Source organism: Manis javanica, chromosome 4 (genome assembly GCF_040802235.1).
Source record: "Manis javanica isolate MJ-LG chromosome 4, MJ_LKY, whole genome shotgun sequence".
Taxonomy (NCBI): domain Eukaryota; kingdom Metazoa; phylum Chordata; class Mammalia; order Pholidota; family Manidae; genus Manis; species Manis javanica.
The window spans coordinates 155,820,901-155,848,450 of NC_133159.1; the positions used below are offsets into that span (position 1 = coordinate 155,820,901).

The 27,550-nt window shown below is 37.1% G+C and overlaps 1 protein-coding gene across 14 annotated transcripts; it reads right to left on the bottom strand.

Moving 5' to 3' along the window:
- Positions 1–292: 292 nt before the first annotated feature.
- LUC7L3 (LUC7 like 3 pre-mRNA splicing factor) lies at positions 293–26,350 on the bottom strand. 14 transcript variants are annotated; one of them, XM_073235437.1, is made up of 13 exons: positions 26,112–26,350; positions 18,809–18,875; positions 15,593–15,632; positions 13,498–13,642; positions 13,087–13,161; positions 11,988–12,092; positions 10,783–10,944; positions 10,103–10,386; positions 9,310–9,470; positions 5,737–5,877; positions 5,526–5,631; positions 4,999–5,064; positions 293–4,163 (listed from the first exon to the last, which is right to left on the bottom strand). In XM_073235437.1, the coding sequence occupies exons 1-12, from the start codon at positions 26,208–26,210 to the stop codon at positions 5,040–5,042; spliced, it is 1,410 nt and encodes a 469-aa protein (XP_073091538.1). In that variant the 5' UTR covers positions 26,211–26,350; the 3' UTR covers positions 293–4,163; positions 4,999–5,039. The 14 variants fall into 14 exon arrangements, 9 of the variants coding, with proteins under 9 accessions (XP_073091538.1, XP_073091543.1, XP_073091535.1 ...); XM_073235442.1 differs by adding exons at positions 17,662–17,747; positions 21,768–21,881 and having other exon boundaries at positions 293–5,631; positions 26,112–26,325; XR_012130694.1 differs by having other exon boundaries at positions 4,999–5,631.
- Positions 26,351–27,550: the final 1,200 nt, after the last annotated feature.

The window sequence follows — 27,550 nt, forward strand, 5'->3', positions numbered from 1 at the left end:
CCTTCCTAGAATGACATAAATCTGAGAAAAGCTTCCTTGGAAGCTGCTTAGACAATAAAACCAACAGCTCCCTGTCTGATACCCAAATGAAAATCATGAGAGAAATGTAGTATCTTGAATAAAGTATACATTTAGGTCCTATTTCTAGCTTTTAAACTACAAAGACCTCAAACTTGGCACTCAAAACAGTTCCTTTTAAATCTGCCATTCATTGGAAGGGGGTTGATTTCATGAAATACATGATGTTATTGTCTATTTCATTAGTCACTGCCTACACCAAGACCTTTTCCCATTCTTTTTTTTAAATTTAAATTTTATTAAGAAATATCATACATACAAAAAACACATAGTACAGTTGAAAAGAAACTGCCACCCAGCTTTTGCAACAGAGCATTATCACCAGTTCCTCTGAAGGCTCCTCCTTGCCCTCCAAGGTCTCATTTCCCTCCATCCCTCCAATTCGATGGGTAACACTGAATTTCATGGCAATCATTTCCTTTCATTTACCATGTTTTACCACCTGCATCTGACCTCCACAGAAATGGAATCAGTGGAAGTATTCTTCTGTAACTTGCTTTTCTGACCACTGAGATCACCCATGTTCACAGGTGCAGCTGTAGTTCAGTCTGACTTGTGTGGAATTCCACTGCAGGAATAAACACACAGTATTTATCCAGTGGACTGCTGAAGGATACTTGGGTTCTTTCCAGGTTTTTTTCCTTTTCTTCCTATTACAAATAATGCTGTTATGACATTTTTACATCCATCTTCTGGCACACACGTTAAGGATTTCTCTAGGGTTATGTATCTGGGGTGGAAGGGCCCCAAGAGAAGTTACGGCACAGCTGGTTGTGCCAAACTGTTTACCGAAGCTGTTGTTCCTATACATTCTCAAGTATGCTGACAACTGATCTACTTGGAATGGCTAAGGGGAAAAAACAGATCAACTATGAAATTCTCAAAGTGCATTTCAAAATAAGTTCAAAAATTTGATACAACCATGAAAACCACACTTACTTTTGTTTTGGTTTACTTAAAATGTACTTTAAAAAACTCCATGTTAAAATTTAGAACTGCTGTTTCCTGTCTCCAATGTTTCTAAATCAAGTGAAAATAGCAAGATTCATAGAACATCTGTAGTAACATATATAAAAAGATCTATACATATATGCTTACATGCCCCGCCACCCACCTCCCCACAAAAAAAAACAGTTGGAAGAACAACTGGTAACAGTAGTAGCTCCTGGAGAGAGAGGAGAGAGGGAGGGACAGAAGTAGAAGACAGATTGCTACATACTTCTAGTGTTTCCGAACCTTGTACAAGCATTACATGTGCAATACAAAACTTTTATAAAGTAATCACCTGGGGTTCTTTCTAAAAATTGGCCTGAACTGAAATCTGAAAACCAACCCTAAAGTCCTATCCCACAGAAAATATATACAATAAATTTTCAAGTGCTGTTTCATGCACCTTAGGGTAATGTTTAAAAACATTCACACAGCTCTACAATGTATTTTTAAAAGCATAGAATGGAAACAAGCTCAAGAAATTTCTACCTTAAATTGTTCAGTTTTAACATCTCTAAAACTTTAATCAGAAGGTATCTGAACTCAATCTTTATGTGGTCATTGTTCTCAGACCTTAAAAATAGGGTCAGTTTGTCTGCTGTGATACTCAGTATATTGAAGAACCTGGACAGACCACTGCCAGGGAGAGGTTGTTAAAATATCTAAACTGGGAAGGAAATAATAGTTTATTAAAAGCTCAAGAAAAAGCATTTTAATCCTTATTGAAAAATATATTCTCATCTGGGGGAAAATGTCAAAAAAAGGGGGGAAGATGCACTTCTTTCTACATTGCAGAAGGAAGGATGCCAGAGCATCAGCCTCAACACCTGGTCCCCTTGAGAGGCACCATGAAAAGTAAGCTTTAACACCAGTACTATAGTTGACTCTGGCCAATTAGAAGTTCATCCAATTTATTTTGATTAATGAACTGTTTAAAGTCTTTACCTTTTAGAGATACACGGTGAAATATTTACACATTATGTCTAAGACTTGCCTGAAAATAATAGGGGTCAAGGGATACACACAAATGATGTTAAGACAGGCCTTTGTGTCTTATTGGTGATGAGCTGTCACAGAGGCTAATTATACTGTTCTACGTTTGTGTATGACTTCAATTCTCCTAAATAAAAAGTCTAAAAATTCCTGATTCCAATCTTATCAAGTAATCTCTTGATCAATTGGAGCCCCTTAAAAGCTTTGCAGAGAAAATACATATTCATCAACTGACAACTTTTTGATGTGCACCACAGAAATGTATATTGTTACAGTTAATTAGCATGTGCCCTCTATATTGAATTCTTGTGAACTTGGTTAATAAGAATCATTTCCTCCTGAGCCTGACCCAACTTTTAGATCGCCACAGCTAAAGGCCATACCTTAGTTACTAAGAAGTCAGGCCTCTCCCTCAAATCCTACATAGCTTCAATAGTGATCAACAGACCTCAGTGTCTACAACAGAGATGAAGATGATGAAAACTTTTCATGAACTCATTTCTGTACTTCATTAAAATAATTTAGCTATTGATGCTACACGAGGCAGAACAAATCAGGCATTTTAACACGTTAGTTTTTTGTTTTCCATTTTTCTTAATACTTACTAACAGAATACGGTAAATTATTACTTTAAGTCTTTTACTCCTCATCCACAATCCTGTCAAACAACACAAAGCAGAGCTTTGAAGGTGGCTGACTTTGTGTTACATCGTTTCCCATCTCAATCCTCGTGTGAATCATATCTGGCAAATTCAGAGATAACCCATTCACTTATTTCTGAGCCCCCAGGATCAGCTGCGTAAGCCATGTGTGCTCTGTCCACACAGCATTATCTCATACAGAGCCTCTGAAGTGGTAGCTTCATTATTTTCCAAAGCCTGGTGGAGGGTGTTTTAGTCAATTCTTTAACTACAATGCACACAGAGACTGTACCCCATGGGCTCGTTAAGCATCACCATGGAGCAACATGACCTTAGATAAGTCATCTAACCCATTTTTACTTGCTTTCTCTACCTATAAACTAATGGCAGTATTTGAAAATTATAATCAGAAAGAATTGCTATGATATACGTAGCTGGAGATAATTTCATACAGCTAACAAAGCTGGCTATACATAGAAACAGTCTGTCAAATTTGCTGTCTGTAGGAAAAAAATCACCTGTTCATGCAGTTTTTTAAAAAAGATCCTTGTTATATGTACTACACACCCCATACACACAAATGAATACATTTGTAATGTGACAAGACCAGATGAAAAGAAATCTTGATACAGGATTTAAAACAAAGACAAAAATTAGCTAAAAGTTCTTGAATGCTCTTCTACATAATTATTTCATCATAGCTAGAATGACAGTATTTGTCAGAATTGTTGCAATTTTATTCTACTACTAAAGAACTCTCAGGGATGTAAAAATATATTCTAGGTCACTGTACATCTTTGCTATTAAAAGCAAAATTCAAAATTTATTCATAACCACCCAAAATCGAAGCACCATTATTTAAAACATTTAAATTAGTCCTAAACAGAACAAATCAGATAAAACTGTACACCAACACCTCTAACAGTGCACCTCTTATATTTAAAACAAGGGACTATTTCAGAGTCAATAACTTTATTAGAAAAAGATTAATACTAAAACTTTTCAATGACAGAGACAATCAAATCTGTAACATAAAGTCAGAGATACTTTATTTTCACTTCTAAATCCAAAGGCTAGGTAAGCAGAGTTGTAAAAATGGAATCCCACTTAAACCGATTCACACAAATACTAACGTTTAATCCTGTTTTCAAAGTCCAAGAATGAAAACTTGCAATTAAACAGTGAGCAAGCCACATGTTTAAGTAATATTTCTTAAAAAGTCTTAAAGAAAAAAATATGATACAGGACCTAAGTTTTCAGTGGCATATATATGCTATTAACACGTATTCTGAAATCTGGTAGGTCACATCAGTTCTGAATAAACTTTTAATTAAAAAAAAACATACTAACTGAGCTTTATACTTTTTCTATGCCACTAAAGTTTTCTTTCACCTCATTTTAATGTTGATCTTCACTTTATGCCGTTTTCAGTTTTCTTTCAAAAATCTTCGAACAGTAGTCCTACAATGCAAAATTTGGGGAAAAATGGTAATTAGACAACATATAAAAGGCAAATTTTTATGACTAAGTTATTGGCCCGGTCACTAACTGCTCATTTATATATGTACATGGAATGTTTGTATTCTTTTTATTATCAAGGTATCAGTGTGGTCTTAAAGCCATGTACCTGTGTATGCTTGCCTATCTGTAAATGGCTCACACAGACATACTACTGTATCACTCTCCTAGAAAAGGAATGCCATTGACAAATCAACTAATTGGGATTTCCTTTCAAGTAGGAATATATTATCCCATGTCACTCACTAGCCCAAAGAATGAATAGTTTATAGGTTTTAAGAACTCTTATACAACCTGACTTTTAATAGTTCTTTAAAAACCCAAATTCATTCTATATGGTCAATCACTTCTTTGTATTTCACAGATTGAAGGTATCCATCCTTGCTATTCACTGCTGCTTTGAATTTTACCAGCCAGTGACTCTTCCTCTACTACTAACGGCTGACTGCAAAGTCTCCTACACAGTAGGAAATATTAAACACATACCTCTTAAAGACTTGAGAATTGCACTGAATGTAACAAGGCGAATAATATGAAGTGTTTACTGTATTTAAAATTCTTTAAAGATATCTAATTCTGGGCACCACTGCATCCCTACATACAGTTGAAAAAAAATTCCATTCTGTTAACATTTGATTTGTAAGATTACACAATACACAAAAAACCCCTGTGTTTCTTGTAAAGAACAAAAAGATACACAACAATTAAGCGTAAAGATCACAGGCAATAGCATTCAAACATGGATGTGGGTAGAGAAAGGAGTACCTGGCATGAGTACCTGCTTAGTTTGACTGAATCCTTGATTTTTAATTTGGCTTTTCATGGGCCGCTCACAACACCAACGCTGTGTGAGGTATGGTAGTCAGCTGCAATAATTCATAAACCCTACACTTCCATCAATCCAATGCTACTGGCTCTCGAGTTACAGAACAAACTGCATTAGAATGCAAGGCAATAAAGCAAAAAACTAGAAACATCCTTGACAAAGAAATACTAGCAGTTTAATTAAAACAAAGTAGTCCAACATGTGCCTCAGAAATATTTAAGTTTTTAAAGCATATGTCTCTGCCAATGCACCAACACAAGATGGACTTAATACCAAAAAGAAAAAAAAAAAAAACAGTTCAACCTTTTTATTAAAAAAAAAAAAAAAAAAAAGAAATGACAGCAAAATCCCTAAAAAATAAAAAAAGGATAATTAACTTCAATGGCGACTATATTACAAACGTGGGCAATAACTTCCAAAGAGGCACACTAATGGGGGGCACGAGTCTGCTACAAAATAGCTGAGACAAAACAATGTACCTCAAAATGTTTTGCAGGACTACACTGTCTTTTCCTTCAGAAGATGCTTTTGTATGTCTTCTTACTCGGCTTAGTTCCATCTTCATCTGTGCATACTTACGCTGCACTGTCAAACAGTAACAAAAAGCCCTAATCAAAGTGAGAAACAATACACTTACCTCTGTCTGATCTGAGGTCTTATCAGATCAGTTTTAATTGGACTGAGTGTCACCTTCAGATTTAATGTCTTCACTGGTCCCATTGACCTCATTCTTAGTATCACTTTCCTTTGATTCAGTGTTTGTGTCTTCACTCTGTTTTTCTCGACTACTGGACTTCACACTACTTTTTTTATCATCAGATCCCCTCTTTTCTGCCATAAAAGAAGACATTGATCATGGATTTTAAAGTAAAATACAATATACACACGACATTTTGAAAAGTCAAACTGAGAGATGAAAAAATAATCATTTCCCAAACTGTAAGTAACACAGTTTGGTGAATCTATCAAAGGAATAACACTTTTAATTTGTGGATGAGGGAGAGGGCAGGACAGGGAATGAGAGAAAGCAAAAGGCACAACGGAGCTAATTCTTTCAAACTAGTGAGCAGCTGTTAAGCACAGGCAACTCCGAATCACTGCAGAATCTAAAATCTAAGTAAATTTTTAAAATTTAAGTAAACATCAAAAAGCCATGGGAAAGGTAGGAAAGTACAAAAAACTGTGTTCAAATGAAGTAAATTATTAAGTTAAAAATAAAAATAGTAACTGCAACAAGTAGTGATTCTACAACATCTTACTATGCTGATGGACAGTGACTGTAATGGGGTTTGTGGGGGGGACTTAGGGTAGGGGAGAGTCTAGTAAACATAATGTTCTCCATGTAATTATAGATTAATGATAACAAAAAAAATGGAAAAAAATAGTAACTGCAAAGTTAAAAAGTTAAACATTTAACAGGCATGTTTCTTTAACTATGTTTTTATATGCAAAAGATTACTTTATATATATTATCTATTTGAATACCCAAGAGGAACAAGCCCAATGAAAGAAAAGTGGGTCTTAAATACCAATCCAGGTACTGAACTTTTGTGCTTTGCTAAGTTATATGCCATGTTGGAGTTGTTTTTCCAAAAGGAGAAATTAAAATCCAACTCAGCTGCAAATAAAGAACGAAAAAAGTAAATCTCAACTTTGTTTAACTGTGTCTTTGCAATGGTGAAACCCTTCTTAGACTAGAGGCAAAAAGTAGAACATGGAGCAAGTATATTCTAGCCTTTTCAGTTCCAAGTATTGCCTAACAAAAGAGTTCTACAGAAAATGTTAAAGCAAACTACAAACTTTCTGGAAAAATGGTTTTTCCCCTTAAAACTAAGAAGAGCTGGTCTGGCAGAGTAGTTCACGACAAAAAGATGTTTTAAGAGAAGACCCCTCTACGCAAATTCTGGACAAGTTGTTAAGACAAACATCAAATAACTGGGAAAAGGAATGGTAATGACAACAAAACGTGGTATGGGGGACAGGAAGGGGCAGCAGCAGCACTCTGTTTCAAAGAATGAGAATTGTAACTGACTGAGAGACTTGCTTCAGCTTCATGTCTTGTCTGTCCACTTGTGAGAACTGTGCCAGTACAGGGTGCTCTAACTGACCTTGTGGGAAAGTCCTCCCTTTGTGCCTTATGGGCTTCTCCGGTGCACAGGTAGCTTCAATGAGGAAGAGTCGTCTTGTTGCCCCGTAGAGGACTAGTAGTCAGTCCAATAATCTTATCTTCTGCCCTATGTAAATATGGTAGATCTTAATAGTCCTAAGGATATCCACAAAGTGGATTTTAGGGCTATGGATTAAAAAAGCGAAACTCTCTTGACAAAGAGAGCACCCTAAGTTGGTGGTAAGGAGGATAAGTTTCTGTCAGAAACCACTTTGCATTTGTGGAGCTGAAGTGCTTCCATCACAGCACCTGGAGTAGTGAACTCACTTGCCATTATCAAATGCCTGCTCCTGCTCATATGTGGCCTCAAAGTTCAAGCCTTCAATCACTTATATAACAAGGGACACCTAAATGGCTACATGGCATTTTCAAAAGCCAGTAAATCTTAATGAAATCTCAAGGTTTAAGATAATCTATAATGGCATACTCAATTTTTCAAGATGGACCTGACACAGTTTTCTCTCTGAATCAAGTCTTCTCTCCTTCCTACATATCTCACCAGGAAAATCCCTATTCTTTCATAATCTAAACACAATGCAGCTTTTATTACTTAAACAAAAGTTTAATTAAATTCCATCATGTCATCGTTACAATTAGGATTATAGCTAAGCAATTCGGGGCATCTTTTATCTCTACCCAGAAATTACCTGTTTCTAGTCAGGCCAAAGCCATTTTTCTGCTCAACTTGGATCCCAGACAGTTAGGAAAGCTAGCTAGGTTTTGACCCTGAGAGCCAATCCAACTATTTAAGTGATATGAATGATGATACAACAAAGAGCTTTCCTGATTAATTTGATTTCTGACACCCATATCTTGCTCTTAAGAGTTGACCCCTCACATGAAAAATACATTACAGACAGTCTTGCAAAAGGGTGGGTGAAACTTTCCTAAAACTAATGTAACATCAGTTAACTCATATATGTAGAAATTGACTTCTGAATCACAGAGGTAATTTCTGAACTTAAATAGCAAATACTAAAGCTCACGACAGTATATTTTAAAAATCATCCATTTCCTACTTTTTACCATTTGCTCCATGTTGTAGAGAAAGCCAATACATGTAAATTTTTGAAATGGTGTGTTAAGGAAAAATAAAAGGAGACCAGAAAGGGAAAAAAAATCCCACTGTTTGTGCTGCTAGTTCTCTAACTCAGTCTAGCAAAAACTGGAGTCTGGCCCTCAAGAAAACCCACAAAAAAACAAAGACCATTGAACAGTTCCACAGAAGAAAATAAATGAGTATTACCTGTAAGTCCAGTATAATAAACTCAAACAGTACCATATGAGCTAGTGATCAGATATGGACACAGAACAGGATGGAAGAAGCAGAGCCAAGAAAACTAGAAGTAGGCCCTTTCTTTCATTCCTAAAAACCATGCAAAGAATAACAGCACAATCAACACAAAATGAAAAATACTCAAAGAATCAGAAGAAAAGGACACTAAGGATTAAAACAAGTATCTTTCAATTCAATAAAGGCTAAGTTAAAAGATGAGAATGCCCTTGTGAACAAATGCCAAAGACAAAATGGAAAAGCACATTAATAGTGCACAGTGAACCAGTTACTGGAACGCCACAGAAAACCAAGGAAAAGTAGACAGGGAAGAGCATGTTGTTGCAACAGAAAACATGGTCAACACATATGTGAGGCATTCACCTTCTGTGAACTCAGAAGTTAATCACCAAGTTAAATGAATGCTATATGGTGGGACCAAGGCAACAACATACGTTTACTCTGCAAGACATATTATGGAACACTGCAGATTAAAAAAAAAAAAGTTGCCAATAACCAAATTAAATTCTACAGCCCAACTCTAAAAGGTAATGCAATACTTGGAAGCATCTAGATGATAAATAAACCTTGAGATTATCAAATGAAGGATGTGGTTTTAACATATTTTAAGAAAACACCAGATAAACTGTCGTTCTCAAAAATCAGAGCAGGAGAGGGGGAAATGCTTGTCTCCTACTGAATGTACTTCATCTTAAGTGAAAAGGGGTACAGCCTGAAATGGAACTCTGCCTATGTCTGCAGTGAATGAGGAGACGAGTGTGAAAACAGCCTCTAAATTAATTAAATTATCACATAAACTAACCTTTCTCCTTGGATTTTCTATCTTGTTCTCTGTCCCGACTTTTGCTCCTATGCTTATATGATTTTCGATCCCGGCTTTTTGATCTTCTACGATCCCGACTACGAGATCTATGCTTTCTTTCTGATCGATCATGGCTTCTGCTTCTTCGTCGGTCTCTACTTCTTAATAATTAAAACAAAAGGAAAGCAACTTCAGCTGGTATTACCTTGAAGAATTATATACTGTTGGATAATTAACAAGATCAAGCAAAACTTACCCTTAAAAGACAAATGAATAAAATCTACTATTAACAGTAGAGATCTTAAGAAGTGAAAATTATTGCAAATCTCTCTAGCTTCAATTTTTCAAATACTGCTAAGATAGTTATCACTGAACTCTGCTAAGGCTCTTCTTCTTCAATCATAACTAATTAAAACAGTAAAATTATTCCATGTTTTTAAAGAATTAATTACATGACATTTTTGTTCTTGCATTATGCTTGACATTTTTCAAAGCAAAAAAGAAGTAGGTAGCCTTACCCAAAATAACTTACAATTTAACTGTCATCTTAGAATTAATGAGAAGAGAAGAAGCACTTAAGAGACTGTGTGGTACACTGACTTCCTCTAAAACTGTATCAAACCTCCTCAGACTGGTGGGGAAATAGCAAAGCTGCCTTGAAGATGGACTCATTCACTGATGCTAGTGCTTCATGATATTAAAGAACTTCCCAAGTACCAAGGAATAACACTAGTGATTCCTACAGTTCACTGCACTCACTAGGACTAGGTGCTGTCTTACGGGTTCTATATACCTGCTTCTCCGCCTTTCTCTACTTCGTGATCTTTTGTGGTCCCGAGACCTGCTGCATCTTCGGTCAGAAGTTCGGCTTGAGTGCCTACTTCGTGAACGACTTCTCTTTCTTCTCTCTCTGTCTCGGGCCCTTTCTTTTTCTCTTTCTTCCTCTTCTCTTCGTCTTTTCCTTTCTCTTTCTTCCCTTTCTCTCTCCCGCTCTTTTTCTCTTTCTTCTCGTTCTTGCTTCTCCTTTTTTAAACGCTCGTCACGATCAGGTTCTTCGGTTCTTTTTCTTAACCTTTCCTAAGGACATCAAGTTTGATTTTTATAGAACTGTAACCTTAAAAACAGCGTCAAACAATGGTTACCTAAGTGTAAACTGACTTACGGCATCTGTAAACCGACTTACGGAATTTGATGCCCTAAAAGGGAAATGTAGAAATTCCAACACCACATATGTACACAAGATATCAAAATCTGACAAAATTTTTTATCCCAAATTCCTGGCACTGAAGAATGAAGAAAATACAGTGCTTTGGTAATCCCTAATGAATAGCAAAACTTTACAAGGATTATCATGACTTCAAACACCACACATCAGCAAAATACCAAGGTTTAATTCTCTATGTGATCCATTTATAGCTATATTAAAATACAGTATTAGCTATAGCTAAAGTGTATGTTTGGAAGAACACTTACTTTTAATTCTTCTACAGTAGCTTTAATTTTGGCATAGCCCATGTGCTGTTTTCCCATCAAATGGTCATCTACCCGGGACTGGGCATCTCCTACTATCAGAAAGGCTCCACACACTTCACAGACTTCCATTTGTTTTTCTTGGGCAGCAAAACTTTCAATTGTCTGAAATGACAAGTCAAATTATTAGTCAACAGGTTAAATGTGTGGCCTCCATATTAAAAATATTTATCAGAATCATTAAGGAACTGACTTCTTGAGCATAATCTGTACATATCCTGTTCATTATTTAGGAACCAATGACCAAAACATGTGTTATATTCTCTAACTAAAGTAGTTAACAAAAACACACTTTTTAGAATAAATCGATTTTGAACTAAGGTAAATATATACTGAGTAATTTATTGTAACAAGAAATAAGTAAAACCCAGGCCCAAATGAGTGCTTATGATCTAAGGCAGGAGTTGGCAACCCAGCAGCTATAGGCCTGGTTTTATAAATAAAATTTTACTGGAACAGCCACACCCACCTGTTTATATATTGTCAAAAGCTGCTTTCATAACATAAAGGAAAAGCTTAGTGGCTGGAGGGGACCTAATGGCCTGCAAACTAAATATTTACCATATGGACCTGTAAGATAAAGTTCACTGGCTCTCAATTTAGGGTATTAAAAGTCATTTACAAGGGTTCTAAAACAGGAACACAGGTATACCTAAAAAAGTATTACAAGTTTGGTTCTAACCAACCCCTTTAATAAAGCAAACACTGTAATGAAATGAGTCAAATTTCTGGTTTTCCAGTGCATATTAAAGTTGTGTTTATACTATACTGTAGTATATTAAGCATGCAATAGCAGTTTATCTAAAAAAAAGTACATATACTTAAAAAAAATACTATGTTGCTAAAAAATGCTAATCATCTGAGCTTTCAGCAAGTCACTGATCAATGAACTACTTATTACAGATCACTATAACAAACATAGTAACAATGAAGTTTTAAATATTTTGAGAATTACCAAAATATGACGGTCACAAAGTGAGCAAACACTGCTGGGAAAATTCCACCAGTAAATTTGCTAGTCACAAGATTGTCACAAACCTGCAACGTGAAAAAACTGCCTATCTGAAGGATAATAAAATGAGGTATGCCTGCAGGTCCTACCAATTCGGTTAACAGCCTTGGAAAATCAAAACAAGGCTGCTACTCACCGAGGTTGTAGATCTAAGCAACTCTCTCTCTTCTTTTAACTGTTCAACTAATTTCATCATTCCCTGGGCTTCTTCTACTTTTCCTTCAGATCCTAATTCTTCAATCTAAAGGGGATTAAAACAAAACACAGTAAACGACTTCCAACCAAACTATCCAATTATTTTTCTTTTTTTACCCCAAGCTTTGTTAGCGTTTAGTGGTTGGTTTGTGTCTTTTTGTTTGGTTTATTTACTGAAGCCTCCAGGTTTAATTTACCCTTTTTATTTTTTACAGGATTAATAAAGTATACTTGACATGCAATACACTGAATTTTTAAGGGACAATTTAAGTTTTCACACCAATGAAACCAACACCATCATCTAAATAATGAACACACACCCATTACCCCAGAAGTTTCCTCATGCCTCCTCCTAAGTACACCTCCCTGCAACCACTGATATCCTTTGTGTCACTATAGATTAGTTTGCATTTTCTAGAATTTTATATAAATGGAAACAGGCACTTTTCATTCCTTTTTTGGTCTGGCTTCTTTCAATCACAGCCTCATTATCTTAATATTCATTCACAGTGTTACATGTAGTTAATTTCTATTTTATTACTAGTATTCCATGGACGACACATCACAATATGTTCATCCATTCACCTGATAAACATTTGAGTTGTTTCCAGTTCAAGGCTTTTAACTTATTATAAATGAATAAGGTTTCTATGAACACTGGTATACAACTCTTTGTGTAAACAAGTATTTTCATCTCTCTTAGGCAGCTATTATCTAGGAGTAGAATGGCATGGTGTATCTTTTAACTTTTTAAGAAACATTCTCTTCCAAAGTGTTTGCATGGTTGCACCATTTCACATTCCAAGAGTGTGTGATAGTTTCAGTTTGCCCATGTCTTCACTAACAGTTGGTATGGTCAGTCTTTTTAATTTTAGCCATTCTAAACAGGTATACATTAAGTACCTCACTTGGTTTTAAGTACTTCCCTAAAGTCTAAAAACATTGACCACTTTTATATATATTTATTCGCCATCCTTCAGTCTTCTTTGGTTAGGTGTCTATTTCAAGTATTTTCTGACATTAATGCACCCAATTCTCACCTGCTGCAGGAGTACATCAATTTTATCTGTTAGAACCTGAATTTTTTCTTCATTTTTTCCCGTTGGGCCAGCTGCCTATTAAAGAAAACAACATGTATTATCAACAACTAAAAAACAAAGATTAATATTCAGCTATCACACAATACACAGTATTTGTATTATTAAAATGCTGAATCAATGATGGTAACTCAATCTGTTAGTCAATTATGTATTTGTCAGTTACTGAGATTTTTGTATGACTAACATTATTATTTATTAGTATCAAAAAAAGAATGCCTTTTAAATTTTGTGTCATTCTAAAAGAACACAATATAATGAATGAATCTGAACACAAGCTGCAATACCAGAGAGGTCTCTGGGTCTCCAGAGAACAAGGACACTTTACAAAGACTGTAAATTAATTACACTCACCCCAGAGGACTGCTGGTTTTGAGATAATGCCAAACGAGCGTGGCCTCGTCTAATTCTACGTTCTACTTCTGCAAGTAAACTCTGTAAATATCGCAGAAAATCTCTCTCGTAGCCAACTTTCATAAATCGGGAACTCTTCTCATACCTGATAAAAATAAAAATACACAAGCATTACTTTCTTCCCAAATTTTATCTACTGCAACATACATCTTCTATCTTAGTTAACCTCACAGACGGTTTGCATGTAGGCAAAAGAGTAAATCACATGTATATGAAGTGAATTTCTAGCTGTCCCTCATCCTGATAAAGGAAAGGCAGTATAGTTGACCCTTGAACAACATGGGTTTGAACCACACAGATCCACTGACTTGTGCATTTTTTCCCCCAATAAATATACTGGAAAACTTGGGGGAGTTTTTGCAATAGTTTGAAAAAACATTTTTTTTCTCTAGCTTCCTTATCATAAGACTATAGCATATAAGGTTATATATATGTATACCTTGTTTTATTGCACTTTTGCTTTATTGTGCTTTGCAGATATTGAGATTTTTACAAATTGAACATTGTGGCAACTCTGCTTAGCAAATCTCTCAGCACCACTCTCCCAACAGGATTTGTTTACTTTGTGTCTTTGTGTTACATTTTGGTAATTCTCACCATATTCTAAACTTTTTCATTATTATTCTGTTTGTTATGGTGATCTGTAATCAGTGAGTACAAGTTGCTGAAAGCTCAGCTGATGGTTAGCATTTCTCAGCAATACAGTATTTTTAAATTAAGGTACATACTTATTTTTAGAAGTAATGCTATTTATTGCACACTTAATAGACTATGATATAATATAAATGTAACTTTCATATACTTGAAAACCAAAAAATTCATCTGACTCACTGTATCACAGTATCTGTTTTACTGCAGTAGTCTGGAACCAAAAAACCACTATCTCAGTAGTATGCCTGTAATATACACAGTATGGGTTAATTGACTGTTTATGCTATTTCTAAGGCTTCTAGTCAAGAATAGGCTATTAGTAGTCAAGTTTTGGGGAAGTCAGAAGTTATAGGCAGATTTAAAAAAAATTAAAAAAAGGAAAGAAAATAAATCCTCCCATTTGCAACAACATGGATGAATCTAGAGGGTATTATGCATAGTGAAATAAGCCAGGTGGAGAAAGACAAATACTAAATGATTTCACTTATTTGTAGAGTGTAAAACAACTCAAAACAGAAGGAACAAAATAGCAGTAGGCTCACAGCCAAGGAAAAGGGACTGACTACTGGTTACGAAAGGGAAGGGGCTGGAAAAGATTGTGTGTATGTAGCAGGGGTGGGGGGTGGGGGGTGGGGAGGGATTAAGGGAAACAGTATTAATTGGTAATCACAATACAGGTTGGTCCCAAGGATGGTAGTACAGCACAGAAAATACAGTTAATGATTCTGTAACATCTTTACTATGTTGATGGACAGTGACCATACTGGAGGTAATGAGGACTTGACAATATGGGTATATGTTGAACCACTGTGTTGTATATTTGAAACCAACAAAAGATTACATATATCAATGATACTTTATTTAAAATAATTTTTTTAAGTTACAGGCAGTCCTGTATTAATTCATAACATCATAAAGTTGAAAGAATTTAAAAAAAAGTCATAGGCAGATTTTTGACTGTGCAAGGGGTTGGCACCCCTAACTCCTACATTGTTCAAGAGTCAACTGTAGTTACCATTATGTTTGGTTAAAGAGCATAGATTTCATAATCAGGCAAATAAAATCTTGGCGCTTGGATACCAGCTATACCACTCTACTGGATCTGTGACTATACCAGGACAAGTCGCATGTATAAAACTGGGACTATTAGAAAACAAATGTGGTAGAGAAAAAAAGCTTAGGCTTTATGCTTGACATGCACTCATATGGAGGTTAACAAAATCATTACGAAAGCTATATGAATTTCTACCACCCACAGCTAATGAAGAGGACCTCTATTAGACATTCATTTAATATTAACTTCAATTATTTCTTCAATCCTTGCCCTCTTTGAACCCGATAATAACTAGAGGGGCAAAGACACCACCAAAATATAATAACTTACTGCTTTCGTAGATTTTCATCATGTATTTTTTCACATGGTCCTGAAATTTTAAAAAGAGAAAAATATAAATGTTTAATTTGACAGAGACATTAACCTTTTCTCTTGCCAAAGGGAAGACATTTCTAAAAAAGGAAAAAAGATCCATTTTATCACTTAGTAGTCTGCAGACACCTAAATTGAGCCTAATGAATCATGAAGCAACATGCTCAAGAAAGCACACAAAATTGTTCCCCTTAGTCTTCAAGATCAGTATAATGGAAAACAACTACATGGTATAAAAGGAAATAGAAGAGGGAGGAGGAAGAAAAAAATTGTTTCTATTGCCACCAGAGAAAAAAACTGTTAAGGGCAGACCACTGGTCTGAACCATCACTGACATTTTATTACTTTTGAGTTTGCACATGAAGTCATACAGTACAGTCAGTTGATCCTTCAGGGGGCTGCGGTGCCAATTCTACATAAAGTCAGAAATCTACCTCTATTTAACTCCCAAAAACATAACTAATGTAGCCTGTTAACCGAAGCCCTATCAATAACAAAGCTGAAAAAATGCTTTATATGTTTTATGTATTACATATTGCATTTTTACAATAAAGGAAGTAAGAAGAATTTTTTTCAAATTGTCAAAAATCTTCAAAATTTTCAATATATTTATTGGGAAAATCTGTGTTATCAGTGGAGTTCAAACCCATGTTGTTCAAGAGTTAACTGTTCAAGACTAGCACCCTAGTCCTACCCCTTCCTAACTCCAGAAAAGCCGCCACTTTTTACCCTTTTAGCTTTTTCTTCTGGAATTTACTCCTCTATTTCTAAACTGCTTTTTCTTGGTTATCTAAGACATCAAAAAACATTGTTTTTATACTGTGACTACTCAAATACTACTGACAGCTAAGCAGAACAAAAGATGCATTATGATGGCACTTCTGTTGGAATCTGGTCTTCCATGTATCTATTTACAAATTCTTCTCAAACACTTCCACTCAGCTACAGAAACTATCTCAGTATTATCTTCCCTCAAGATTCAAAATACATCAATCAGCTTCATTTTCTTCCATGAGCTTTCTGTCCTGCTTATTTTCTAAGCTCACTTTATAGAGTTGTTATCCTGAGAAAAATTCCTTTTCTGGACTGAACTGGACACAGTCTACATGTTTCTCTCCTTGTTATGCCCATGTACTGGTGGAGCTTTCAGAGAAAAGATTGATGGGAGATAAATTTGCTGAGACCTTGCATCTCTTAATAGGTCTTTTTCACCTTCATACTTTGATGTGTAGCTACATAGCTAGCCTAAGTAAAAATGTATTTCACTCAGAATCCTGACGGCATTTCTCCAATGCCTTCAAGCTTCAGCATTGTTACTGACAAATTTGAGGCCATTCTGATTCATCCTGTGTACCCCCCCTACTCCTGATTCTGAAATCTCAGTGGCGTGCCTTAGTATGATCCTTTTTCATTCACTGTGCTAAGCACTTGAAGGACCCACTCAATCTAGGGACTAACATCATTCACTACTGTAAAATTTTTAATTGCTCCCCCAGACACCCCCCCCCCCGTTTTCTCTATCTAAAATTCTTAATCAACTACCACAGCATTGGACTGATACAATTTTTTCAGATTTTAATCTTTTCTATCCTATTATCCAACATTCCAGCAAATTTATTTATTTCAAACCCTTCTACTGATTTTATTTTAGATTTCTCCAGTTCCAATTTCCAAGAACTATTTTTGGTTTTTCAAGAGTCCCCTTTTTATACAGCATCCTATTCTTCCTGATATCTTCTCTCTTATTTCCCTGAAGATACTAGATTCAGTCAACACGAAAAAAAATTTTCCTCTGCTTTCCCCATTATTTGATTCCACTTAATTCTTTCTTTCCATTGGTTTTTTGGTTGATCTTTCGTGTTGAAGGTTTTCTTCAAATATCTGACTGGTGTGCCTGAACTGGCAAAACATTTCCAAAATCTGGCTGGAAGCTGGTATGCACTGCAGGGTTTGTCAGCTAATGGGCTTTACCACAGGAAAATCAGGTAGAAAGACTTTCTTTTAGGAGATTCCCCAAGGGTCAGTACCTGTAGATCACTTCTCAGGAACTGTTCACTTTCTCTAAAGAATCCTCTTCTCTTCTGCCTGGGGAAAAACATCTGGCTGTATCCTTCTAGGAACAGGGCAGAGGAAGGGAATGGGAAAACCCCACTATTAAGAATATAGTCTTGTTTAATCTCTCTTACAGTCTCATTTTTACTCATTACTGCCCTGTGATGCGTTTGGAATCCCAACAGCTAGACTCATCCAGCCCTAATGTGCTCCCACCTAATGCTCTAGAGAAAGCATTTTTAATTCACTAACATCTTTGTTTCTAGAATGATACTAGTTATATACCATCCTTGGAAAAAGAAAATAATGTTTTTTGAGGGTTTTTTTTTTTTTCATTTTGTAGTTCAGATGAACTAGGCTCTTTAGCCTAATTTCTCCAGAAAATCACCTAGTCTCCTAGGTGGTGAGAGTAGACTCACCAAATGCACAGGTCTTAACCACTAGACTAGTCACTCTCGGTAGGGGTTAACTTTGCCCCCTGGGGACATCTAGCAGTGCCTGGTGACATTTTTTGTTGTCACATCTGGGAGGGGTGCTGCTGGCATCCAGAGGGCAGAGGCCAGGGATGCAGTTAAACACCCTACAATGCACAGGAGAGCCCCCACAACAGAATTATCCAGCTCAAAATGTCAAATGCCAAGGCTGAGAAACCCTGAACTAGACTAATCTGTCACTTTCAGCCCCATGACTCAAGTCTGCCTCCTATATACCTGCTGCCTCCAAATCCTGAGCCTGTCCCGGGTTCTGCTCATCAAACACTGGCTTCTGTCTCCTTATGTGAGTGTTTAGGGCAAAGGTTTCTCTGCTCTGTTTAGTTTGCTACTACTCTTCCAATCACTTGTTTTCCAAATGCGCTGACATTTCTAATGTTATCTCCTCTTCCATTAATTTAAATTTTTCATTTTAGTGGAGGGGTTTCAGGAAAAAGTAGCAATACATGTGTACGTTAAGCCACCGTGTTTTTTCAGCTCGACTGGCACTTATTAATATAGTAAAAAACCTAAGCCAGGAAAGAAATTACTTTATCAACAAACCATTAAGAGGAAACCTTACAGAATTATAAAGTACTAGTTTATTTTTCAAACATAAATTTGGTAAAAGTTACATAGAAAATTCACTTACCAAGATCAGAACGAGTGTTTGTGAACAATTCCGCAGGACAAAAACCACAGAGATAATATTTACAGACCTAGTAAAGAAAAATAAAGGTACTTAACTTTTTAAAATAGAGATTTTTTTAAAGACTGGTTTCCAAATAACTATTTCCTCATTTCTTGATCCTCACCTTTCAACTAAGTAAGCATTAAAGCAATTTCATTTGTTAAACCATACTACGTAAATTAGTGACTTTTGGACTCGTGGATTTCAGTAAAAGATGTGCAGGGCTGACAGAGTTAATTATTTTCAAGTGCCTACTTTTTTCTAATCACTGCTCTGAGTATCCCCACCCCGAACAACATGGGAAGGGCCTCCGAAAGAATAATTATTTTAAAAAGGACAAAAAACTAATGTTCTTATCATTCTAACTTTTCTAAAGAACATAACCAGTTTATAGATTAGGATTTGAGGATCACTGTCTAAATTACAAACAACACTCACTTAAAACAATCTGGTTTAGTATTTTTGCCTAAGAGATCCTCTGACAGAGGACAATAATAAATGGGAATTCATCCCATGCTCTTGAGTAGGAAAAATTAATATTGTCAAAATGGCCATCCTGCCTAAAGCAATCTACAGATTCAATGCAATCCCTATCAAAGTAACAACAGCATCCTTCAACAAACTGGAACAAATAGTTCTAAAATTCACATGGAACCACAAAAGACCCCAAATAGCCAAAGCAATCCTGAGAAGGAAGAATAAAGCAGGGGGGATCTTGCTTCCCAACTTCAAGCTCTAGTACAAAGACAGAGTAATCAAGATAATTTGGTACTGGCACAAGAACAGATCCATGGACCAGTGGAACAGAATAGAGTCCAGATATTAAAGAAAGCATATGTGGTCAATTAATATATGATAAAGGAGCTATGGATATACAATGGGGAAATGAAAGCCTCTTCAACAGCTGGTGTTGGCAAAACTAGACAGCTACATGTAAGAGAATGAAACTGGATCATTGTCTAACTCCATACACAAAAGTAAACTCGAAATGGATCAAAGACCTGAATGTAAGTCAAGAAACCATAAAACTCTTAGAAGACAATATAGGCAAAACTCTCTTGAATAAAAACATGAGCAACTTCTTCATGAACATATCTCCATGGGCAAGGGAAACAAAAGCAAAAATGAACAAGTGGAACTATATCAATCCAAAAATCTTCTGTACAGCAAAGGACACCATCAGAACAAAAAGGTATCCTAAAGTATGGGAGAATATATTCATAAATGACATATCCGATAAGGGGTTGACATCCAAAATATACAAAGAGCTCATGTACCTCAACAAACAAAAAGCAAATAATCCAATTAAAAAATGGGCAGAGGAGCTGAACAGACAGTTCTCCAAAGAAATTCAGATGGCCAATAGACACATGAAAAGATGCTCCACATCGCTAGTCATCAGAGAAATGCAAATTAAAACCAAAACCACAATGAGATATCACCTCACACCAGTAAGGATGGCCAAAATCCAAAAGACAAACAACAACCAATGTTGGCGAGGATGTGGAGAAAGGGGAACCCTCCTACACTGCTGGTGGGAATGTAAATTCGTTCAACCTTTGTGGAAAGAAGTATGGAGGTTCCTCAAAAAAAGAAATACCATTTGACCCAGGAATTCCACGCCTAGGAATTTACCCTAAGAATGCAGCAGCCCAGTTTCAAAAAGACAGATGCACCCCTATGTCTATCACAACACTATTTAGAATAGCCAAGAAATGGAAGCAACCTAAGTGTCCATCAGTAGATGAATGGATAAAGAAGATGTAGCACATATACACAATGGAATACTATTCAGCCATAAGAAGAAAACAAATCCTACCATTTGCAACAACATGGACGAAGCTAGAGGGTATTATGTTCAGTGAAATAAGCCAGGTGGAGAAAGACAAGTATCAAATGATTTCACTCATCTGTGGAGCATTAAGAAGAAAGAAAAAACTGAAGGAACAAAAACAGCAGCAGACTCACAGAACCCAAGAATGGACTAACAGTTACCAAAGGGAAAGGGACTGGGGAGGATGGGTGGGCAGGGAGGGATGGGGGTGTGGGGGAAGAAAGGGGGCATTACGATTAGCATGTATAATGTTGGGGGGGGGCACAGGAGGGCTGTGCAACACAGAGAAGACAAGTAGTGATTCTATAGCATCTTACTACGCTGATGGACAGTGACTGTAATGGGGTTTGTGGGGGGGACTTGGTGATGGGGGGAGTCTAGTAAACATAATGTTCCTCATTAATTGTAGATTAATGATACCAAAAAAAATGGATTAAACCATCAGCATTGGTAGGTAATCTATCCAGATACAAAGAAGATATGAAATTCGAGTATTCTGAAAAATATGGAATGAGCAACTTCAGGAAAACAATGCTAATATAAAAACTGTGATATATTAAATTATATTCGACAAGTGATTACAATAAGAATTGGGTGATAATAAATAAAAAAAACAGACCCGCCCCTTTTTAGCATTCGTATTCTCAAGGCACTATCAATTCTGGACATCAGTTTAGACCACTTCCAATCACAAAAGTAAAAGAATATCTTATTGATTTATGTCTTTGTATACCTACTTGAATACAACAACAGACCATGTAATTCTTTCGTGAGCTAATCAAATGTGTTCAATGCTGCCTGCATTATTTTTGTTAAAATACTTTCCCCAAATCAGTTGAATACCTCGTTTTTCCTTAACAAACAAGGCCACCTATTTATTATTTATGAGGTAAAGCCTTCAATTAAATCACATGTAAACACATACACCAGCAAATATAGGTCCCCAGTTAAAATTTAATGGACGCCTTAAAGAGCTTCCTTTGGTATCTTAAATTATCAACAACCTTGGATAGGAACTTAGTTTCACTAGATAACAACTTGTATAAACAAGTCAAAGATAATGCATTTAACTCAATGTTTGATTACCTAAATACTGGCATTTAAAATTCATCATCTTGGCAAGAGTCAGTCTGGTATCTGATGACAGGGACTTCTACTTCAACTGTCATAAACATTTTTTCACCTAAAATTCAGGAATACCTGGAAATTTTAATAGTTAAAAAAAAAAAGTTCACTCTGTAGTCTTAGCACATCCACCATTAATAGTTTAATTCTTACTACAAAAGGCTAAAAGCAAATGTGTTTTAGCCAAAAGCTGAATTCGTCTTGTTTAAAAAAGACAAACCCCCAGAGAAAAACTTGTATTTATTATTTTGTAATTTAATCCCTCGTAACATCTATTGTTTTGTTTCAGCTGTACCATGATCACATTACAGTTGTTCATTTCCGCGCCTTTTATTACATATACCACTGCAGTCATGATCACTATTGCCAAAACAAACTTTCAGTAAAATTTTGATTTTCCACAGCAGCCAGACACCAAACCTCTCTCTCTTGCTTAGAAGCCTTCTATTCTTTGCCAACGTAATTTAGTCCAAACTTTTAACAAGGCTTATAAAAACCATTCAAAACCAGATTCTTGCCCATCTAGCTACATGCCCCCCCATCAAAACAAGGACTACAACTACATTAAGCTACTTTCTCCACTTGTGAAGATATTAAATCTAAGTATGTATATATAAAATTACATACACACACACATATATATACATGGGCACACATTTTTTCCCTAAAGCAATCACATAATTAAGTTACAGTTTAACATTTTCAGGGTGACTATAATATTATCAGTGTGGCAACATTTTTTCCCAAAGTCTTTACATTTTAGATAGATATGTCTTTAAGGCTGGAATGACAGAACTGCTACAAATTAATGGAAGCAGTAGGGCATAAAGAGGAAATAATACTGGCCACATGTTAATTTATTTCATGTGGTGCATGGGGACTTCATTACACTATTTGCTCTACTTGTGTATGTTTTGGAGAGAAAAAGCAAACAGCAGTTACACACACACAAACACAGACTGCTGGCAATTCTGAGAAGCCCAACTCATAACAGGAACTGAAGTTAAAGCAAGAAATTCCTATGCGTCTGACAGAAAGCACACACTGGTATTGAAATTATCTAGTAAAATACTTAAAACAGATGTTATGCACTGTAATGACTAAATTTCTTTGCTTCCAATTTTCCTTTCCAAATTCTGAATCCGCTTAGATAGAAAAAAAAGTTCACAAGTAAAAATGTGGATAGAAGCCTTAACTGCTTCCTTCTCTAAACTTTCAAGTGTCAATGACAGTATTTGTTAGCATTCCGAAGAGTTCATGTAAAACCACCTAGTTCTATTCCCTTCATAAATTATTAAACATTCACTGAACAGAGAGCATACAAGGAATCTCATTTTAGATATTAGAATCTGAGTAAGTCAACAGTTAATTTCACTTTTGGACTGAGATCCACAATGTAAAAACCTCAATATAAATACAAAAAAAATTACTACTATATAAATAGCAATAACAGCTCCAGACCAGACAGTACAATTCCCTAAAATCTAAATCACTCATAATTTGAAGGATACTCTAACATAAACACTAAAATCTTGCCCTGTGGACACTAACTGAAAGGTGTTCACACAAGCAGTTAAAATCATATGCTTTCTTCATTGCTGCTGTTACATAGTGTTTTACTTGGATAAAGAAAGCAAAGTGTTTAATCCAAAAATACTAATAATCTCAAAGAAGTATAAAATATTAGTAAGCAAAGCAGGAGGATGTGTCAATGAATCCTTGGAGCAGCATTAAAGCTGACTTGACTCGCTGAAAGCTACTTTCTCTCAGATCCAGAGGAAGGGTCTACAAACTGGCAACAACGCCTGTAGAGCACTAACCCCAGAGTAAAAGCACTTTCCAAGATACAACCTTGATAGAGGTTACATATACTTCCTGACAAATAAATGGAAGGTCGATAATTTGCACACAGAAGCATCCTTCGGTTAAAAACAAATTTCCACAAGTGCTATTCACTCATAATAACCCAGGAGTGGTAAGAAAGCAGTTCACTAGTTTTCGAATACATGAGGCCATTAAAAAGAAGTGCAGATTTCTGGGGCCTTCCCCCAGACCTACAGAATCAGAATCTCTGTGGGGTGAGGTACAGAAATTTGCATTTAAAACAAATTCCAGAGGTCAGTCAGATACAGACTTCTAGGAAATACTTTCAACACTAAGATAAAGTTTCCATTCCACTTGTTAAACAAAACAACCCCACCCAACCAAAAGGCTTTTCCCATCTAGGGCAAGAGTAACAAAGAAAAATTTCCAGATAGAATAAGAATGCAAAAATATTTTGAAATATCATGTTACAGTGAGGGTGAAATCCTTACTCTATATGCTTGGTTTGTCCATTCCTCCAGTATTTTAGCACTAACAGCCAACGGTATAAGAATATACAAATGACCCGGAAGTGATGCTATGCTCTTCCCAGTTTCAGTATATCGTAGAGTAATTCCAATTTATTCAGAAAAGGCCATGCGCTTTGTTCCTGGTCAGCACCAACTGAGCAGGAACAAACTTTTTCAAAAAACCAGTAACTAACTTTTTCAAATGCCTGAATCTAGAATGAAGTGCAATCTGTCATTAAAGCCATAAAAAAATTTTGGTGACAAGCAGTGAAAGTTTCAATCAATGAAAAGCACTAAAACTGAAAGGAAAGCAGATTTATCATAGCTAAGATGACATAAAACCCGAGTTGCTATTCCGAGTGCCTCACTGCTAATGTTATAAACCCATCACATATAATGCAATGTCGCAATAAAATACGACCAGGAAAGCAAAGTTTCTTCACACGTGTTCAAAACCAAGGAAGCACCGACACAGGCTGCTCCCGTTGATAAGGAGGCAATCAAAAGCAATTTTCTATTCAATTCAAAGTAGATAAATGTCCTATTTGCACTTCAACTGAATCATAACGTTCTTTTATTTTTTGCAAAGCGTAGATGGAAAGATTACTAAGTGGTAAAAGAAAAAGTGACTTAAAAGTAACTTCACTAACAAATGCTTAGAAAAGGAAAGAGTCAAGACAAGCAAAAAAAGCTCCGTCTCCCGTTTTGACGAGAGAAAAAAGCCAAATGTCGGGGGAAAAAAAAAACCACAACAGAAAACTTCTAAGTTTCCAGGTTAATAAATGTGTGAATTTGACCCCAATGAATTCTACCATAATATTTGATACTATTTTGGAATCAGGTACCACCCAATACAACTTTAGCCTTAACACTTACTTTGTCAGTTACTAAAAGGGCTCCAACTTGTTCTCCTACACTGCGAAACACTTACTTTTTCAGTTACTAAAAGGGCACCAAATTGTTCTCCTACACTGCGAAACACAAATTTTACTCTAACCAAATCTTATGTTTAAAAAGGATTAGGAACTTTTTTGAAAAAGCGTATTTAGGTGTTCTTTCATATTCTGATTAGCAACTGCTTTTAAATTATGTTGATTATAACCGCAAACCAAATAAAATTAAATTCTACATCTGTTTAGGCAAGACGTAAAATAAACCTTACACTGCAAGATTCAAAACACGTGCAATACATTATGGTATCTGCAGAGAACCAACTGTATAAAACTGGAAAATGAACACAGCTACAAAGGTTAGGTTTAGCCTTGCCATTTAACTTGCCAGGAGACTGAGCCTCTCAAGTCACATCTGTGAAACTGGGGATATATTTACCCTTACTCATTAAGCTAAAGACGATCACTAAGCTAAAGACGATCACATTAGTTTTACATGAAAGAAAAAGCCTTGATAATCATCTACACGAAGGCTTTACTGCAGGTACTGCTATTAAACCATATTCGTAAAGCATCATGGTAAACCCTACCAACTTAAAACCGCTTTTAAAATTTATTTCTCCATATAATACGCACCGAAATTAAACCATTACTGAAATATGCTGCAGTTTTTACAACTAACCCTGACCAGAAAATTTCCGTCTAAATACGACGCTCAATCCAAATTAACGGGACAATTTGCCCTCTTCCCTATTTTATGAGGTGAAAACTCTGGAGCCTCTAAATAGATAACATACTCCCTCTCCCTCCTTTCCCTGCCTCCTGAAGGTGCTTTTCAGTTCTCGCCAAGGCCCTCTTTGACTTCCTCGATGCCCAAACAAAAACAAATTGTCCCTTATCCCTGTATCCTGCATCTCCTCCCTCCCGGGCCGCTGTCCCGGCTCCTTCCCGCCACCCGGGTCAGACAGCCAAACCCGGTGCGGCCCCGGCCCCCAACTGCTACTCGGGCCTGGCGGGCCCAAGCCGCGCCACTCCCCTCCCCCACAGCTACGGGGCACAAACCCAAGGCCTGCGGGACTTACGCTCTCGTGGTCCCACCGCACGTTGCTGCGCTTCTCGTCCGGGGCGAGGTTTCGGTCCCGGCCCATTAACTCATCCAACAATTGCGCGGCCGAAATCATGGTGCTTTCCTCGGGCGGCTGCTCCCACCAGCCCTGGCACCCGCCAAAGAAAACGCCGGCGACACCGCCGCCTGTCTCCTCGGCCCGCTCACAGGCCGCAAAGCCTCCGCTACAGAGGAGTCGATAAGACAAAATGGCCGGCGCGCGGGCGCTTTCCCAGTATGCCGCGCGCGCGCGCGCGCGTGCGCCAACAGGGACACGCCCAGCCCTGGGAGGCGAGACAGGCTCCCTTGCGCCCGTCCGAGGGCGGGGCCTGTTGAGGCCGGCCCTGACTCCGCCCCTGCACGACGGCACCGCCCCATGCTGCGCCAGCAGGACCCAGAGACTACGCCCCTGGGTAACGCGTCCCGCCTTCCTTAGTCCAGACTTCCGGAGCTGTTTCACGGTGAGCGGCGGATCGTGCGTCTGGAAGTTTCCTCACCACTACGAAATGGAGAAGGGGCAGTGTGTCCCTTTGTACCACGCTAGGTGCCGTCTTTCAGAAGAGGAAACGAGGTCAGCACTGAGATTCTGTGACCTTCTCTATTTTCCTAGGCACCGCGTTCGCCTTTTCTACCTGGCTTTATTCTCCCGTCCCGATTCCCCTGACTCACAGGATAGGAAAGCAAGGCACGGAGAGATAAGGCGGTTCCTGCAAGGTCACGCGGTGTGGGGAATTCAGTTCTGCACCTGATACCTCTTAGCCTGGAATTCCAAAAAAAATTGTAATTTATTCAATGAGTATCTGCGTACTTACCATGTGTCAGGTAAGCTTTTGATGAAGCTTGAAGCTAAATTCTGGAGACCTTGCTCCCACAGACTTTGAGCATTAGTGGAGGAGCCAGTCCCTAAAGAAAGAAAATATACCCATATAAATTGTGATAAATAGTGACTAGGCAAAAATTATGAAGTGTCCTAAATTAAGGGCCAGAGAATAAAGGAGAGAGACAAGGGAAGGTCATCAGTCAATAACCGCAGGCTGAGCAAAATCCGAAACTCCATGTTCCTGGAAAACGCATTTCAACAAGCATCTGTAAGGTCCCTAGGACCACCGCATCCCCCTTGTGGGTGATCAGTGTCTGACCATCATCAACAACCAATCTATGAGCTTTCTCTATGGACTAACCTCCTATCCCTGGACTTCCCGAAATTAGTCTGTCTTCCCTAACTGTACCCAAAGTGAATTTAACCAACTTTCTTTCCTTGAGACCCCCCTTCCCCTCATAAATGTGCCGTTTCTTGAGTCTATTGGCAAGTTGTTTCTGTTAACTGGTCGTACTGCCCTTGAAGCAAAAATTTCCTGTCCCAGGACTCAGTCCTTGTCAGGCTAGCACCTGTAAAGACTCAATAAACGCTTTTAT

Bases quoted from the DNA above. Each gene is read 5' to 3' on its own strand.
- LUC7L3 (XM_073235434.1), bottom strand. From the start codon at position 26,210: ATGATTTCGGCCGCGCAATTGTTGGATGAGTTAATGGGCCGGGACCGA. The intron at 13,162-13,497 runs GTGAGTGTAATT...TTTCTTTAATAG, and splicing joins AAAACCAGCAGTCCTCTGGG to GCAGCTGGCCCAACGGGAAA. The intron at 5,878-9,309 runs GTTAGTTTATGT...CTTTTATGGCAG, and splicing joins TAGAAAATCCAAGGAGAAAG to AAAAGAGGGGATCTGATGAT.